This window comes from Bison bison, unplaced genomic scaffold (genome assembly GCF_000754665.1).
Source record: "Bison bison bison isolate TAMUID 2011002044 unplaced genomic scaffold, Bison_UMD1.0 scf7180017864146, whole genome shotgun sequence".
In the NCBI taxonomy this organism is placed as follows: domain Eukaryota; kingdom Metazoa; phylum Chordata; class Mammalia; order Artiodactyla; family Bovidae; genus Bison; species Bison bison.
In genome coordinates, this window is record NW_011494718.1 from 6,670,542 (window position 1) to 6,684,292 (window position 13,751).

Below are 13,751 nucleotides of genomic sequence, written 5' to 3' on the forward strand. Positions count from 1 at the left end.
AGAAGTAACGCCCGCGGCCCAACGGCGCCCCCCGGTCGGCCCAGTAGTCCCGCCATCCCTCACCGCGGCCTCCGCTCCTACGACCCGGCCGGAGCCTCTGGGATCTGAGCCCAGAAGCGTCCTGGACAAGAAGCAAACCGCAGGGGAATGCAAGGCACCTGACTGCTGACTTCTCTAAAGAAGGTTCCTCAATGGGAGATTGGAAAGATTAAGTCATGTCACCCATAATACCTAACCCCCGCCCCGCCCCGAAACCACGGCCGCACTGGCGACCGGTAATCTATGAACAGCCTGGGAATGTGGGGTGTAACAACATCACCCATCTTTCCACCCTCCAGCATCTCCCTGGCCTTCTCTTCCTGTGGGGTGTCTTCACACCCCCAAGGGTTGTGACCAGCTCCCCCTGGTGGCTCAGACGGTTAAAAAAAAAAACAATCTGCCTGTAATGCAGGAGACCAGGGTTCAATCCCTGGGTAGGGAAGATCCCCAGGAGAAGGGCATTGCAACCCACTCCAGTGTTATTGCCTGGAGAATTCCATGGACGGAGGAGCCTACTGGGCGACAGTCCATGGGATCACGGAGGGTAGGAAATGACTGAGCGACTAACACTCTCACTTTCCCCTGCTCCAGGGGCACAGATGTCCCCTTGCTCTCTGACGCTAGCCTGGAGCTGGGAACTGGCCTGCCTGCCTCCTCCTCGGTCCGGTACGAGGACTGCTGCTCGGCCAGGGAGGCCAGGCCAGGCGCCCTCTCATCGGGTTTTCCAAACGCGGGGCTCTGTCAGTTCTCAGCACCTTTAGCTGTTTAGCGGAAAGGCATGTAGACCAGAAATCCTTTTCTTGTCGTCTAACCACTTTGATGGGGAACGGAACCATCCGGTTCTTCCAGGACTCCAGGAGCGGAAAAAAGTGCCTGGAGAAAATGCGAACAAATGGGGCTTCCTAGGCCTTGGGCGGCTGCCTGCGGGGCCCTTGGGGCAGACTGGAAGACAGGTGTTCTCCACAGGCCCTTCCTGATTGCCAAGGGCACTTTCCGTTTCCTGGAGAAGAGGTAACTGGGGAAAAGCCAAATCAGAAACTCAGCCCTGCGCCTCAACAAGCTTCGGAGCGCGAGTGTGAGCAGAGGCCAGACCACCCCTCAGGGAAAACACGGAACTCGCAGAGAGGCTTCTTCCGCCGTTTTCCACCCAAAAGCCTCCCCTGGGCCGAAGACACCAACATCCCCACGGTTATTTCTCCTCTTCTCTTCCCGACGAGAACATGAACGTGTGCAGCGGGAGGAAGCAGAGCGGTGCGGTTAGTACATACCGTCGCCTTGGGCCTAGCCAGAGGGAAGCAATGCAGGCGGCGGGAGAGGCGAGAGGAGCGGGAGAGAAGCGGGGACAGAAACTGGACTTACTTTCAACAGAAGCAACACAGTCGGAACAGTTTTGTCTAACTTAAATTAAGCCCCGATCCTTCCCAGCGTCCCCCTGAAAGGAGCACAGTCCCCCGAGTGAGGAAGCACTCCTTTTGAATCCATCCTTTCTCAAGTCAGCTACGAGGCTACAAAATGCAGCCCCCAGGGGTTTCTTATCACTAATTCCCTTTTCCACCACGAGATGGCCTCTCCTGGGCGAGGCCCTGAGCCCGCTCTGCAGGTGCAGGGCCTTTCCTTAAGGCTCTCAGGACAAGTCAGGGCGAATACAAGAGCAATCGGAACCCGCAGGCCCAACTTAAACCAAAACCCTACCCTCTAGCATTCTCCTATCCCAAAGCCTAGCTGACTGCACACTGTTTTACGGAGGACAGTGCCTCCTTGCAAACGCACTTGCAGAAAGAACCAAAGCCTTCGCAAAGGCTCCCATCTTAACGCTGTAGTCCACTAAAAGATACACATTTGCACCTCAGTGAAAGATAACCTTTAGCAGGAGGGTGACTGGGGTCCTCCGCCCGTGCCCTCACCAGCTTTTGGTCTGGGAAGCAAGGTGTATTTGGCAAGCTGAAGAGTTCTAAGTAAAGTTTTCACGGGTATGTTTGGCCAAAATGGGTGTCAGTAGGTACAGGAGACCCGCACCCGTGAGAAGCCGAGAGCTGGACGCTGTTGTCAGAGTCTGAGAGAAGCATGCAGACAAGAGGGGCTGAGAATTAGAGGCCGCTCTGAGGAAGCACAGCACGTGAATACCAGAACGCTGCTCCGGGGTCCCCAGAGTCTCAGCGGGGTACACAGTGAAACTCTGAAGTGCCTCTCAAACTGTCAAGTCAAACTGTCAAACAAAACGCAGACACAGCATCAGCTTCACTTGCTCACCGTTACCTACCATTCCTGTCCTACCGTTTCCTCACCGGAGCCCCAGGCTCCCATTCTGGGGGTTCTAGGAGAACCAAACCCAACCAGAGGGTCCCGCCTCAGGACACTGATACACTGTCTGTATCAGCAGGAAACCACCTGAGCCTTACATGCCCAGATATGAGAACAGGTACATACCAGAAGAGCTGTGTGTGAATCAGGATTTTTAAGAAAACATTTGAAACTGTTCCCAAGGGCAGGACACACAGACACACAGTAATGGTGAAGGTGGTGAAGGTGGTGGTGGTCAGGGGCGGGGGGTGGGGCAGATGACTGATGACTCAGAAGCGTTGCAAGCTGCCTGGACACAACCATGCCCGGCCAGGCCTCTGTCGGGTGAGGATGGATGCCCTCCCCATGGAGGCCCACATGGGACAAGCCAGATTCCCAGGCTGGCTTTCTGGCCGTGGAGAACTGGTCCCTCCGGAGACAAGTGTTCCTGGCTCCCCCATGGGTTTTGGATCTCATGGGTCAGCCAGCACCTCCCCAGAGCTAAGGAGCTGCAGAGTTATGTGGGGACCGGGGGGTGAGATGGAGCCCCGCCAACATGCCCGACAAGACACTTAATACACACGTGAACACACAATGCTCACAATCACTGCTAGACTCACAAATAATAAAGCAGTGTTCATTCAAGCAAACGTCCTGTTAAAGGTCAGGAGTTTGATACTGAATGCTTGAACTTCATCAGCAAATGGAAAAAAGCCATTTGTAAACCCCAAGACATAGGTTCTGAGAGGGCCTGGATTATCCTCATCCAGAACAGAGCCTGTACTGGGCCAAAAGGCAAAGGGGCCAATCGTTCCAGACCTTGGTGGGCCACAGGCCCCGCGTCTGGGCCGTGAGTCAACAGGTGATCCGGGGGGAAGCTCTCATGAGCTCTGGGTGAATCCTATAAAGCTTCTTCCTCTAGGAGACCAGGAAGCTTAATTCACGTGTGGTTATTAAAGTGTGCTAACTCATAAGGTTTTTTATTATATGGTGAGTGTGGCAATTTTTGATGCTTCAGGTTTTTCTAGATTTCCCCAGGAGCTGCCTGGCAGCATGGCTGGCGGCAGGGCCTTGACTCGAGCCCAGGCAGCAATGACTCACTGAGAAGGTTCTCCTGCCGTGGCTCGTGCAGGGCAGCTCTCCTCGCAGGGTCTCAGCTGCCCCTCTGTGACAGCTCCCACTGCCTCAGGCTTTTGGCAGGACACTACTGAGATCCCGGGAAAACCACAGCTCAAGAGGCCTTCCCGCTCGTCTGACTCAGAGCTGCCGGGGGGCCTGCAGCCTGGCAGGGGAGGAGGAAAGGGGTCCCCAGGATGGAGAACGGGTCCCCCACCCCGGGACAGAGCAGTGGGCTTCCCCCCGGCTCCCACCTGCACCCAGGCCTCCAAGGGAAGGATCAGACGTGCAACGAGCTGTGAGAGTAAGTGACTGTTCCCTCCCAGTCGGGGAGGAAATCAGCCTTTCCAGAGGGGGAGGTCCGTCCTGAGGCCAGAGTGATGGAGCGGAGGGATGGCCGGCCCGTCACCCGCTGTCCGGCTGTGGGTCCCCACCTCCAGAGAAAGCCTGCCTCTCCCCGGGAAGGCAGCCCCTGCTGCTCCCTGGTCCTATGAGCAGTGGGGGCAGCAGGGGGCCCCACGGGGGCCAGCTTCACGGCTCACAGGAGCGAGGACCCAGGTCTGGACAGCTGGTGGGAGGGCTGCTGGCCACACTTCTGACTCACTTTTATCTTTTCTGCCATCTTCTCCAGCTCCCTGACCCACTTTCACGTTACTTCACGTACTTTAATGCCGTTTTCCATTTGCTGTGTTTATGGATTTAGGTAAGCTGCCTCAAAAACATTTTAGAAGGAAGATCTGACAAAATATGGGGATCTGTGTTACTAACTTCTCATTAAATTTTACCAACCCTGAAAAACCCAGTTTTTTTTTTTCATTCTTCTGAACTTTTAAAAATCACAAAATACTCATTTTTTAAAAAGTGGAATTTGCTTAACTCTAGCCGTTTCTTATCCCCAGTCCCAAAGAACCATTCACAGCTCAAATAATCTATTTGTGAAGCCCTGAGTAGTCAGGGAGTCGTTGCCTTTGGCTGCAAGTCCCGCCTGGCTGGGGAGCCCTCTCTAGGGGGGAAAGCAGAGCTGGGACAGACGCCACAGCCCAGGGCCCACGGAGCCCAGAAGAGGAGGGGACCCGGGCCCAGGGCCCTGCAGTCTGGCCTGGCTGGAACCTGCACACCCTCTCATCCCAGGACCCGCAGACTGGGAGCTGGCCACATGGTGCCCTTCACATGCCAGGCCATTCTTGTCGTGGAGGGAGGAGCCGGAAGGCACCAGGGCCACGAGAGGGGAGCACGGGGCCGCTGACTCTGCAGGGTTCACCATCAGCTGAGCAGTCAGGCCGCACCTGCAGCTGCCCAAGGGCGGCCACACGCCCTACTTACCATGATAACGGAGACCCCGGTGGTCGTGCTGTTCTGTTTGGGGAGCGCGTTATTAAAGTGCTGTTTGAGTTTACCTGTTACTTCAGCTTGCATATTATTCTCCTGGGAGGCGTCATCCTACAGAAAAGAATCAAAGACACAGATTTTGAGTCTCGGGTCCATGCTGTCTCTTCCTCAGCAGTCACACACCATCCATCGTTCCCACCATCTCCTCCTACTGGGCCGTCTGAGCCGTGAGATCAGGGGAACCATGTAAGTCAAGTAACTGAAAATAACGCCTGCTATTGGGCGGTCCCCTACCCCCAGAAGGACCCTCTGCCATGCACCTCCCTCCTGAGGTCTGGAGTGGGCTGAGGAGAGGGCAGAAGGACCTTCTGCAGGGCTCAGAGACCGTCCTCCACAGCACAAATGCCATCTACTTTAGTACAGGTCCTGCCCATGGAAACATCAAAATTATCATTTTAGTCCAGAATGCAGGTAGTGTCTAGTCTTTATCACTCAATAAAAAAATGTGGCCTCTCAGCTACTTGGTCCAAGAACCAAGTCACATAACAGGACCAGAGAGTCTGAATGGAGTTGTCAGAATGTGGGGGACAGAGCCTGGGTGGCCAAGGTGCACGGGGCACCCTGAAGTCAGCAAAAGCCCCTGAGTTAATGCCACTGCCCCAGGCTCCCAGGACTGAGGGGGACCCAGACTCCCCTGGTGTGAACTGTTTCACCCGGGCCCCAAGGCTCTGCCCACACTCAGAGGACTCTCCGAACATCACACATCCTCCACTCGGCTCCCGCCTGCCCCACCGGGAGCAGGAGTGCTCCCGTGACCACGTGCCAGGAAGGCAGAGATCAGGCTCTGACACAGGCTCATCTCTGGGCAAGCTCTGAAGACTCTCAAACTCCAGGATGACAGGAAGAGGCCCTCAGAGAGCATCCTGGCCAATCCCCGCACCTCACAGGCGAGGACGCCACGGCCTGCAGAGGTTGTGATGAGCCCGGCCACTCACAGAGGGAGCCTGGAGCCAGCTGTGTCTGGCCAGAGAGCAGGCTGCATGCTGCTTGCTCATTACGGAAAAGGACGCTTGATCCGCCACAGGACGTGGACCCAGAACTCGGTCTGCACCACAGCCCAGGCGAGGAGGACACAGAGACATCGGTTCCCTGAGGACGTGGGTACTTACGGACACCCAGGGGTGACTCAGGATCTGTCCTGCTGTGCACCTCGCTTCAACATTGACCTGAAGCATCTGACTGATTAATTCCTGGGAAGAAAGAGAGGAGAGGACAGAGGGGACAGAAGTGGGGTGACTAACGACAGACAGGAACCGTGAGTTTGCACCGAGTGCCTCAGGGGACAGCCAGCACCACAGCTCGGTATTTGGACGCAGAAGCGATCACACGGCCACCTCCCCAGGCATGGCCGCCGCGTCAGCAGCACCGAGACGAGAGGTCTCGCCCGAGTCCACACAAACCATGGCGTCCCCTCCTACGGGCTCTGGCCACCGCCGTCATCCACAGCCCGGTGCTGCGGAGCTGCCCCTTCTGGCAACGCCACAGGCCGCACGGGGCCTCGCCTGCAGGCCGAGGGGGGCTATGACACAGCTCTCGGACAAATGAAGGGACACACAGGGAGGCCTTAGAGAAGCGTCTGTAAGCCCTAAGGGGGTGGCCTCGGCACACTGGGAAGACAGCCAGGCCGGCTTTCAGAATCCGGCAAAGTATTTCAGGCACCACGCTGCGGAGTGAGCCACATGACCAGACAGACCCGGAGCTCAACACCAAGAGCGGCAACAGCCCCCCGGGACAGGCGAGGGCCCCTCAACACGACGACAGCCCCTCGGGACAGGCGAGGGCCCCTCAACATGACAACAGCCCACAGGCGAGGGCCCCTCGATGTGCCACCATCCTCTGGGACAGGCGAGGGCCCCTCAACACACCACCGCCCTCAGAGCCAGGCCAGGATGGGTACCTTGGCCGAGTCTGTGATGTTGTCCCAGTAGGGGGCTGGGAACTCCAGCTTCCCGGCCAAGATCTGGTCGAAGAGATCTTCCTGGAGGTTGTTCTCACTGAGTCAGTAACAGAGAAACAGAAGAGTCAGCGTCACCGTTCGGCTTTGTGATAAAAAGCCCACGGGGACGGGGGACAGGGCAGCCCAGTGTCTCTGGCGTGGGCATTTCACAGCTTGGCTGTGCATCCCAACGGCGCTTGGGATGACACACTTTCCCTTCTAGGTGATGAACCAAGGAACACTTCCAGGGGCCTGGGAATCAGCGAGAGAGGGGAGGAGGGCGGAGAAAGGAGGAGCAGGGCAGAGAGAGAGAGGAGCAGAGATGCAAGAACGCTGTTTGGTGGGCACCAGGTTTCAGCGTGGGAAGACAAAGATGTTCTGGAGATGGGTGGTGGTGACACTTACCCAATGGTTTAAATGTATTTAATACCACTTAACACTTGAAATTGTACACTTACAAATGGTTCAAGGGATAGATTTTATGTTACATGTATTTTTCCACAAAAAACAAAGACTCAAGAAAAAATGGAATCCACAAAAAACATCAAGTCCTCATTTAAAAAACAAGCAGCTCGGCATCTGCCCTCAATCATTCATGGTATAATAATAAGTGGGGGAAGCGGCAAACCTGAGTCAGATCTCCTTGTCCTTCCCCCTTCTACTTTCCCAACAGAACAGCCAAAGATCAGCGAAGCAGCCAACCCATGGGAAAGCTATAAGGAGTTCAGAATCTGGATAAACATTCACAGCGGAACATGCTCCCCACTGAACCCTTTCACTGAAGCTCAGTGTGAGAGCAAAAGCCCATCATCTGAGGACACCCCCTAGAACTGCAGGGTTGGAGGCCCCCTAGGTGGGCACCCCTCCCTGCCTGCCTCTCTCAGAGGTGCACCGGCACACAGGTATCTAAAGAGTAAAAGATGACTTGATTTTTGATGGACAGTGCCAGGGAAATGCGGCAATACTGCTGGGAAAAACTCAGGAAACTGGACCTCCCCTACCTCCCAGAAAACTGCATCTCCACGGCCACATGGCCCCTTCCCTTGGTGGACGCATCAATGGCCAGAGTGGGAAGCAAGTCACTGGCTCTCTAGGCCACTGCAAAGCCTAGAAGAAAACTCAGGATGGGCTGGTGGAGTCAAGGTCAAAATCCAGGAGCAGTTCAGTCTCACTTGGCAAATAAGTGTAAGTAAGTATTAGTCGCTCAGTTGTGTCTGACTCTTTACAACCCCAGTAAGTATTAGTCGCTCAGTTGTGTCTGACTTTTTACAACCCCATTGGCCGTAGCCTGCCAGGCTCCTCCATCCATGGGATTTTCCAGGCAAGAATAGTGGAGTGGGTTGCCAGTTCCTTCTCCAGGGAATCTTCCCAACCCAGGGATTGAACCCGGGTCTCCCACATTGCAGGCAGATGCTTTACCCTCTGAGCCACTTTTTAATTCTCAAACAGTATAGTGCGGTAAGTCTGAAAGTGCCCAGTAAGAAAAAACTCTGAAAACAGCAAAAGACTCTGAGTATACACTCTTTCCAGTGCCGAGGTGTTAAAGGTCAGATGAGGTAACCTGAAAAATGTCGTAAGCTATTTCACAAATGATGTGCAAAGCATTTCACTTAGAGGGGGTGTGGGTGTGTGTTTAAGAGAAACGTCAAACATCTCAGGATAGTCAGGCAAGTATTATTTGTTATCAGTGGCCCTAAGAACAGACTTCCTTAGGCAATTCCTAAACCCTGGAAAAGCAACATTCTTCTCAGTAACAATGAAATATTACATGTCAGCCTAGGACTAATGCCTGAAAATCCTGAAAAAAGAATGGGAAATGCTAGAGTTAAAGAAGCTCAAACTGTCAATTCCAAGGAACAATTTTAATTAAAAAGCTTTGGGTTCAATTAATCTTTTTTAGAGAACAATGAAAATATTTTGAGATATCTGTTGAAAGACTTTTATTTTAGAAGCAAATTTATGCAGATTTGCTTAATCTTAAACCATAGTCATTTATCATTATTTAAAGGACCATTTCCATAGTTTGATATATATGATATATAAAATATGTAAATATTTTATATTATGCTATGCTAAGTCGTTTCAGTCATGTCCGACTCTGTGCGACCCCATAGACGGCAGCCCACCAGGCTCCTCTGTCCCTGGGATTCTCTAGCAAGAATACTGGAGTGGGTTGCCATTTCCTTCTCCACCAGTTCTATGCTGCTACTGCTGCTAAGTCGCTTCAGTCATGTCCGACTCTATTATAGTAGGTTATAAAATCTATCCAGAATGTCTCTCTATGCTATGAAGATGCTTCCACAACTAACATGTAACATAATAAATTCTCTTTCATCACAACATGATATGAGAGAGGGAAAACATTTTCAAAGGTAAGCTATCTAGAGTTACAGGACCAGCTTCTGAATATAACCTCTAAGGCAGCAGCTTTCAGAATGTACTTCTACTGCTTTTGATTAGCCAGACTGATCTGAAGATCCCACAGAGAGAACAAGGTAACAAGTCACAATAGATACGTATTGTTAATTCGAGTCTTTCTTTTGTTAAACAGTAAAAAGGAAGTCAAAGAAAAAAAACTTCTAGGCTGCACTGGCAAATGGAAACACTAGAGGGAGTTGTGAGCACACATTCCTCTACAACTGCTCCTCCATACCTTGCTCCAACTGCTCTCAACTTGGCTTAACCAAAGAGGGAAACTCTGCTGTAAATGGACCTTGGATTTGTTGCTGTTGGTTGGCTGCTCAGGTGTGTCTGATTCTGCGATGCTATGGACTGCAGCCCGGCAGGCTCCTGTCCATGGGATTCTCCAAGCAAGAATACTGGAGTGGGTTGCCATTTCTGGAAGGCTAATCCTGACCCAGGGATAGAACCCACATCTCCTGCATTGGCAGGCAAGTTCTTTACCGAGTCACTAGGGAAGCCCCAGGCCCTTGGGTTACCTGCTATCAAACCCCACTACCCTCTGCGTTTGACTGGTTCCCAAAGCAAGTCATCACTGAAACCAGCTAGGGCACCGTGTGACTGTAAAAACAGCCCCGAATTACTTCCCTCCTTCTATGGACACAAACTTCTCCCACATTTACCCCAGGCTTAGCTATTTGATTTCATTTGATCAATGGGACATTAATCAAGAAATGTGAAGCAAGCAGAGATCTGGAAGGTACTCAGGCAGGAACTTGCTCTCTCTGGCTGCTTTGAGGAAGCTGTCACCACCATTGTGTGAAGCCCATGCTCGCTCTCAGATGCTGGAGGGCACGTGGCTAAGTCAAATCTGTGGTCCCAGCTGACACTGAGCCGCTACCAGGCATGTGAGTGAGCTACACTGGACCTCAGGCTCCCGCTAGGCTAGCCCAGGCAAGAGAATGGCTCAATCGATCCACAGAATGATTCATAGCCCTACTTTTAGAACAAATCTATTCTTCAGTAAAAACTAAGATATGTCATATCCTACAGTCTGAATAACCCACCCTGGCAATGATCTCAGTGGAAAACCAAGATGTTGATGGATGGCCAGACGGAAAGAGCCCAACCTAGAGAAACCCAAGCCACGCCACGAGGACGAGTTCCCACTCCAGTGTTGTATCTCTCATTAAACCTTTTGTGATTTCCAGTGCTCAGCTGAGCCTGCCCTCAACTTGGCATGAACTCATGCTCAGTTATTCTGCTTGATCAATATTCTCATGCTGTGTTTTCAAACCAATAAGCCTCTCAAAAGTAGAGACTGATATCTGTGTTATTCCTGTATTTAATGTAAGCAAAAACAACAACAACAACAACAACAACTATTCAACTCAACTAAAAATTGATCATTAGGGGCTTCCCTGATGGTCCAGTGGCTAAGACTCCATGCCCCTAATACAGGGGGCCCAGGTTTAATCTCTGGTCAGGGAACTAGATCCCACATGCCACAACCAAGACCCAGTGTTAAAAAATATATTTTAAAAATAGATCACTTTAAAAAAAGATAAATGTCGTGTCTTTGTACTTTTCTGTATGTTTGAAAGCTTTTATAATAAAGTGTGTATAATAAAAAGCTTTTATAATAAAATGTGGGAGGAGAGAGGGAAGAAATAAATCTATTTTTTCCCTTACTGACTGACTGCACACTACAAACACTATGGCCTTACAGAGTAAGTCTTGTTTCCCACTCTTCCCAGAACTTAGAAGGATGCCCGGCCCACTGGAGCTACTCTACAAACAGTTGTAAAATGACCATACGAAAAGATTAAAAGGAAAACAGCATTCAAGAAAAGTCAGAGGAAAACCATCGAACTTGCATCATTAGATTAACATCTGCTTCAAAGTGTTCATGTGCTTCAGAAGGAGATGGCACTGGTAAAGAGAGACAGTACAGCGAAGCCCCACACGGCCCCTGTTCGTACACCGCTCAGGAGGGGTGTCCCCACCACACACCCTGACCCCGTGACCTGTCCTCCCAGCAGGTGAGTGTATGGTCATCAAGTGTCAATCTGCTCTTCCCAGGCCTGTTGATGCCAAAAGTATTTGTAATGCTCCTTAACCAAATAGTATGTAAATGGACAAAATTAATTGAAAAAGAATAAGTTCCCTGTGTCTGCAAGAACCAGGTCAAATGCTCCGCAAAGTGAGTTGGTAAAAAAAAACAGCTGTCAGATTAGGTAGGAGAGACAACCCTTAAGAACTGGAGAAAGTCTTACCTGGGAGGATCAGATTGCTTGGCGAGCATCTTTAAATCTCACTACTCTTGAAAAAGACTGGGAATGGAAATCATAGACACTGGACTGCGGGGTGAGATTTATGCAAGAATGACCATGGGAAACCCTGGGGGCCAGGCACAGAGCAGAGGACTGGGTCGCCTCCAAAGTGCGGACGCGGAATATACATTAATAGGTTGTAAATTAAGATTTAAAAGTGAACAGTACATTTATACAATTTTTTTACTGACATTTTTATTGACCCGCTTCCAGTCCTGATTGCCAGGAGTAGAATGTCTGCTTCCCGATCAAAGGGAGAGACTTTACAGTTCAAAGATGGTCACTTGAAGAGCCACTGACCTTCGGAAGGGTGGGAAGCCACAGAGCAGTATGTACGTGATCACGCCAGCCGCCCAGACGTCCACCTTCAGGCCATAGCTGGGGAAACAGAGCGGGTGGGAGGAGAGACAAGACACCACTCCCACGAACCCGCCACAGGACTGGAGGACATGCCTTGGTTTGTTAGGGGAAAAGGCCTTTCAGTACCAAACCACTCGTTTCCTGCAGATGAATGAACTACCCTTTGGACAAAGGTGTCTGCTCTTCTCCCAAACTCTCCACTATCTGGATTCCAAGACTGGCCTTGGGACAGAGGTCCAGGCCCAGGGCCCTTGGAAGTACAAGCACAAACTGGAGTTCCTGGGATCAAAGTCACGGTGCGGGGATCAGCCTCTCCCACCCACCATGTTCCCGGGAGGCATGAGAGTCCACAGCAGCAGTCATGGCAAATATACCTGTTCCCAGAGTTCAAGCACTAACCCAACCCCATAGGAGGCATACCCGGTTTCAGCAATGATTTCGGGGGCCACGTAAGTCGGGGTGCCGCAGACAGTGTACAGTGGGCCTTCCACCACAGTGGCCAGCCCGAAGTCTCCCAGCTTCAGAGACTTGGTCCCATCAGGATATTCGCACACCTGGAACAGAAACCAGCGAATGCTCAGAAGTGTTTTTCCCTCAGTGATCGCAAGGCGGGGAGCCTCTGGAATTGGGCAGAAATGACACAGATACATTTACCAACAAATCATAAGAAACCTCTCCTTCTGATATTAAGTCCATGGTTTATCTCTGCTGCTTTTTAGTTTTGTGTTTTGATTTTTGGCCACGTGGCATCTTAGTCCCCCGACCAGGGAACTGAACCTGCAGGCCCTGCATCAGAAGCCCGGCGTCTCAACCACTGGACCGTCAGGGAAGTCCCCCTCTTGCTTTTTAAAGCTCTATTTTTTTTTTAAGAGATGTTGCGTGTGATTTTGATTGTGTGAAATATGGAAAAAATATTTCATAGATATTTAGTAGAATGAACACGCATGCATGCTGAGGGGAGGTGGGCGGCTTACCTGGTTTGCTTGAGAGGCCCCTGAGCCTCAAGGCAGGACGCTGACCTCTGCTGCATGCGTGTCGGGGTGGGGGTGGGGGTTGGCACTTGAGAGCCTCAGAAATGGTGTTTACTAGAGGTTGTCCACTAAAGCACTAGGTGCTCTCCAACTCACGTTTAGTTTACAAGATACAATTAGGACTTGCTCTCTAGACAACGATGAGTATAAACCGTGATCCAACCTAGGGGAGAACTTTGGAAATCTAGAAAGAAAATGATCTTTGGGATGAGACAGCCCAAACCTGCAGGACGAAACACTCCACCCATTTGTCTGGTGACCTGACCCCTGAAAGCCCCTCATCCACCCTGGGCATGTTTCGTCATCTGTGAAATGGGATAACAGCTGGTCCCTGGCTCACAGTGCTGGTGTGAGAGTGAAATGAGATGAAGCTCAGATCAGGACTGGGTGAATGCTCCTTCTTTCCTGGAAGGAATGGCTGATTAGATCAGGTGGATCATCATCTTGGAAAAGGTTTAACAATGCTGGTGAGGATGTGATGTGTTTGCTGACATCGAAGCAACTTTTCTAGAAAGTATGGCAGTCCTATGTAAATTTCTTCATATCCTTAATAACCTGTGATCTGTAAATTCACTTCTAAGAACCTGCTGTAAGGGAACAGAGATGGATCCAAAGGTTATACCCAAGAATGCCAACCTCAGAATTCATCTTCTGGTTTTTAAAAAATAGAAGCAACATAAGTGGCCAACAGGTTAATGACTTAATAAATCATAGCAAATCCCTACAGTGATATTATGGAGTCACTAATAAGCACAATTCAGGCAAATATTAATCCTATGGGAAATACTCAGTGTATTAAAGAAAAAGGAACATTCAAAATTATATATATAATTTTGAATGTTCCTTTTTCTTTAATATATAATATAT

At 50.9% G+C, this 13,751-nt stretch overlaps 1 protein-coding gene across 6 annotated transcripts in view; it reads right to left on the bottom strand.

Annotated features, from left to right (window-relative positions):
* Positions 1-1,019: 1,019 nt before the first annotated feature.
* DCLK2 (doublecortin-like kinase 2) overlaps positions 1,020-13,751 on the bottom strand; it is a 186,562-nt gene continuing 173,830 nt past the window's right edge. For 4 of the 6 annotated variants that reach the window (XM_010840769.1, XM_010840768.1, XM_010840766.1 and 1 more), the window contains 5 exons: positions 12,274-12,407; positions 11,794-11,871; positions 6,722-6,818; positions 5,934-6,014; positions 1,020-4,875 (listed from right to left, as the gene is read on the bottom strand). In XM_010840769.1, the coding sequence (XP_010839071.1) occupies positions 4,711-4,875; positions 5,934-6,014; positions 6,722-6,818; positions 11,794-11,871; positions 12,274-12,407 (555 nt within the window). In that variant the 3' untranslated portion in view covers positions 1,020-4,710. The remainder of the gene's footprint in view (positions 4,876-5,933; positions 6,015-6,721; positions 6,819-11,793; positions 11,872-12,273; positions 12,408-13,751) is intronic. The other 2 variants (XM_010840770.1, XM_010840767.1) reach the window with 1 other exon arrangement.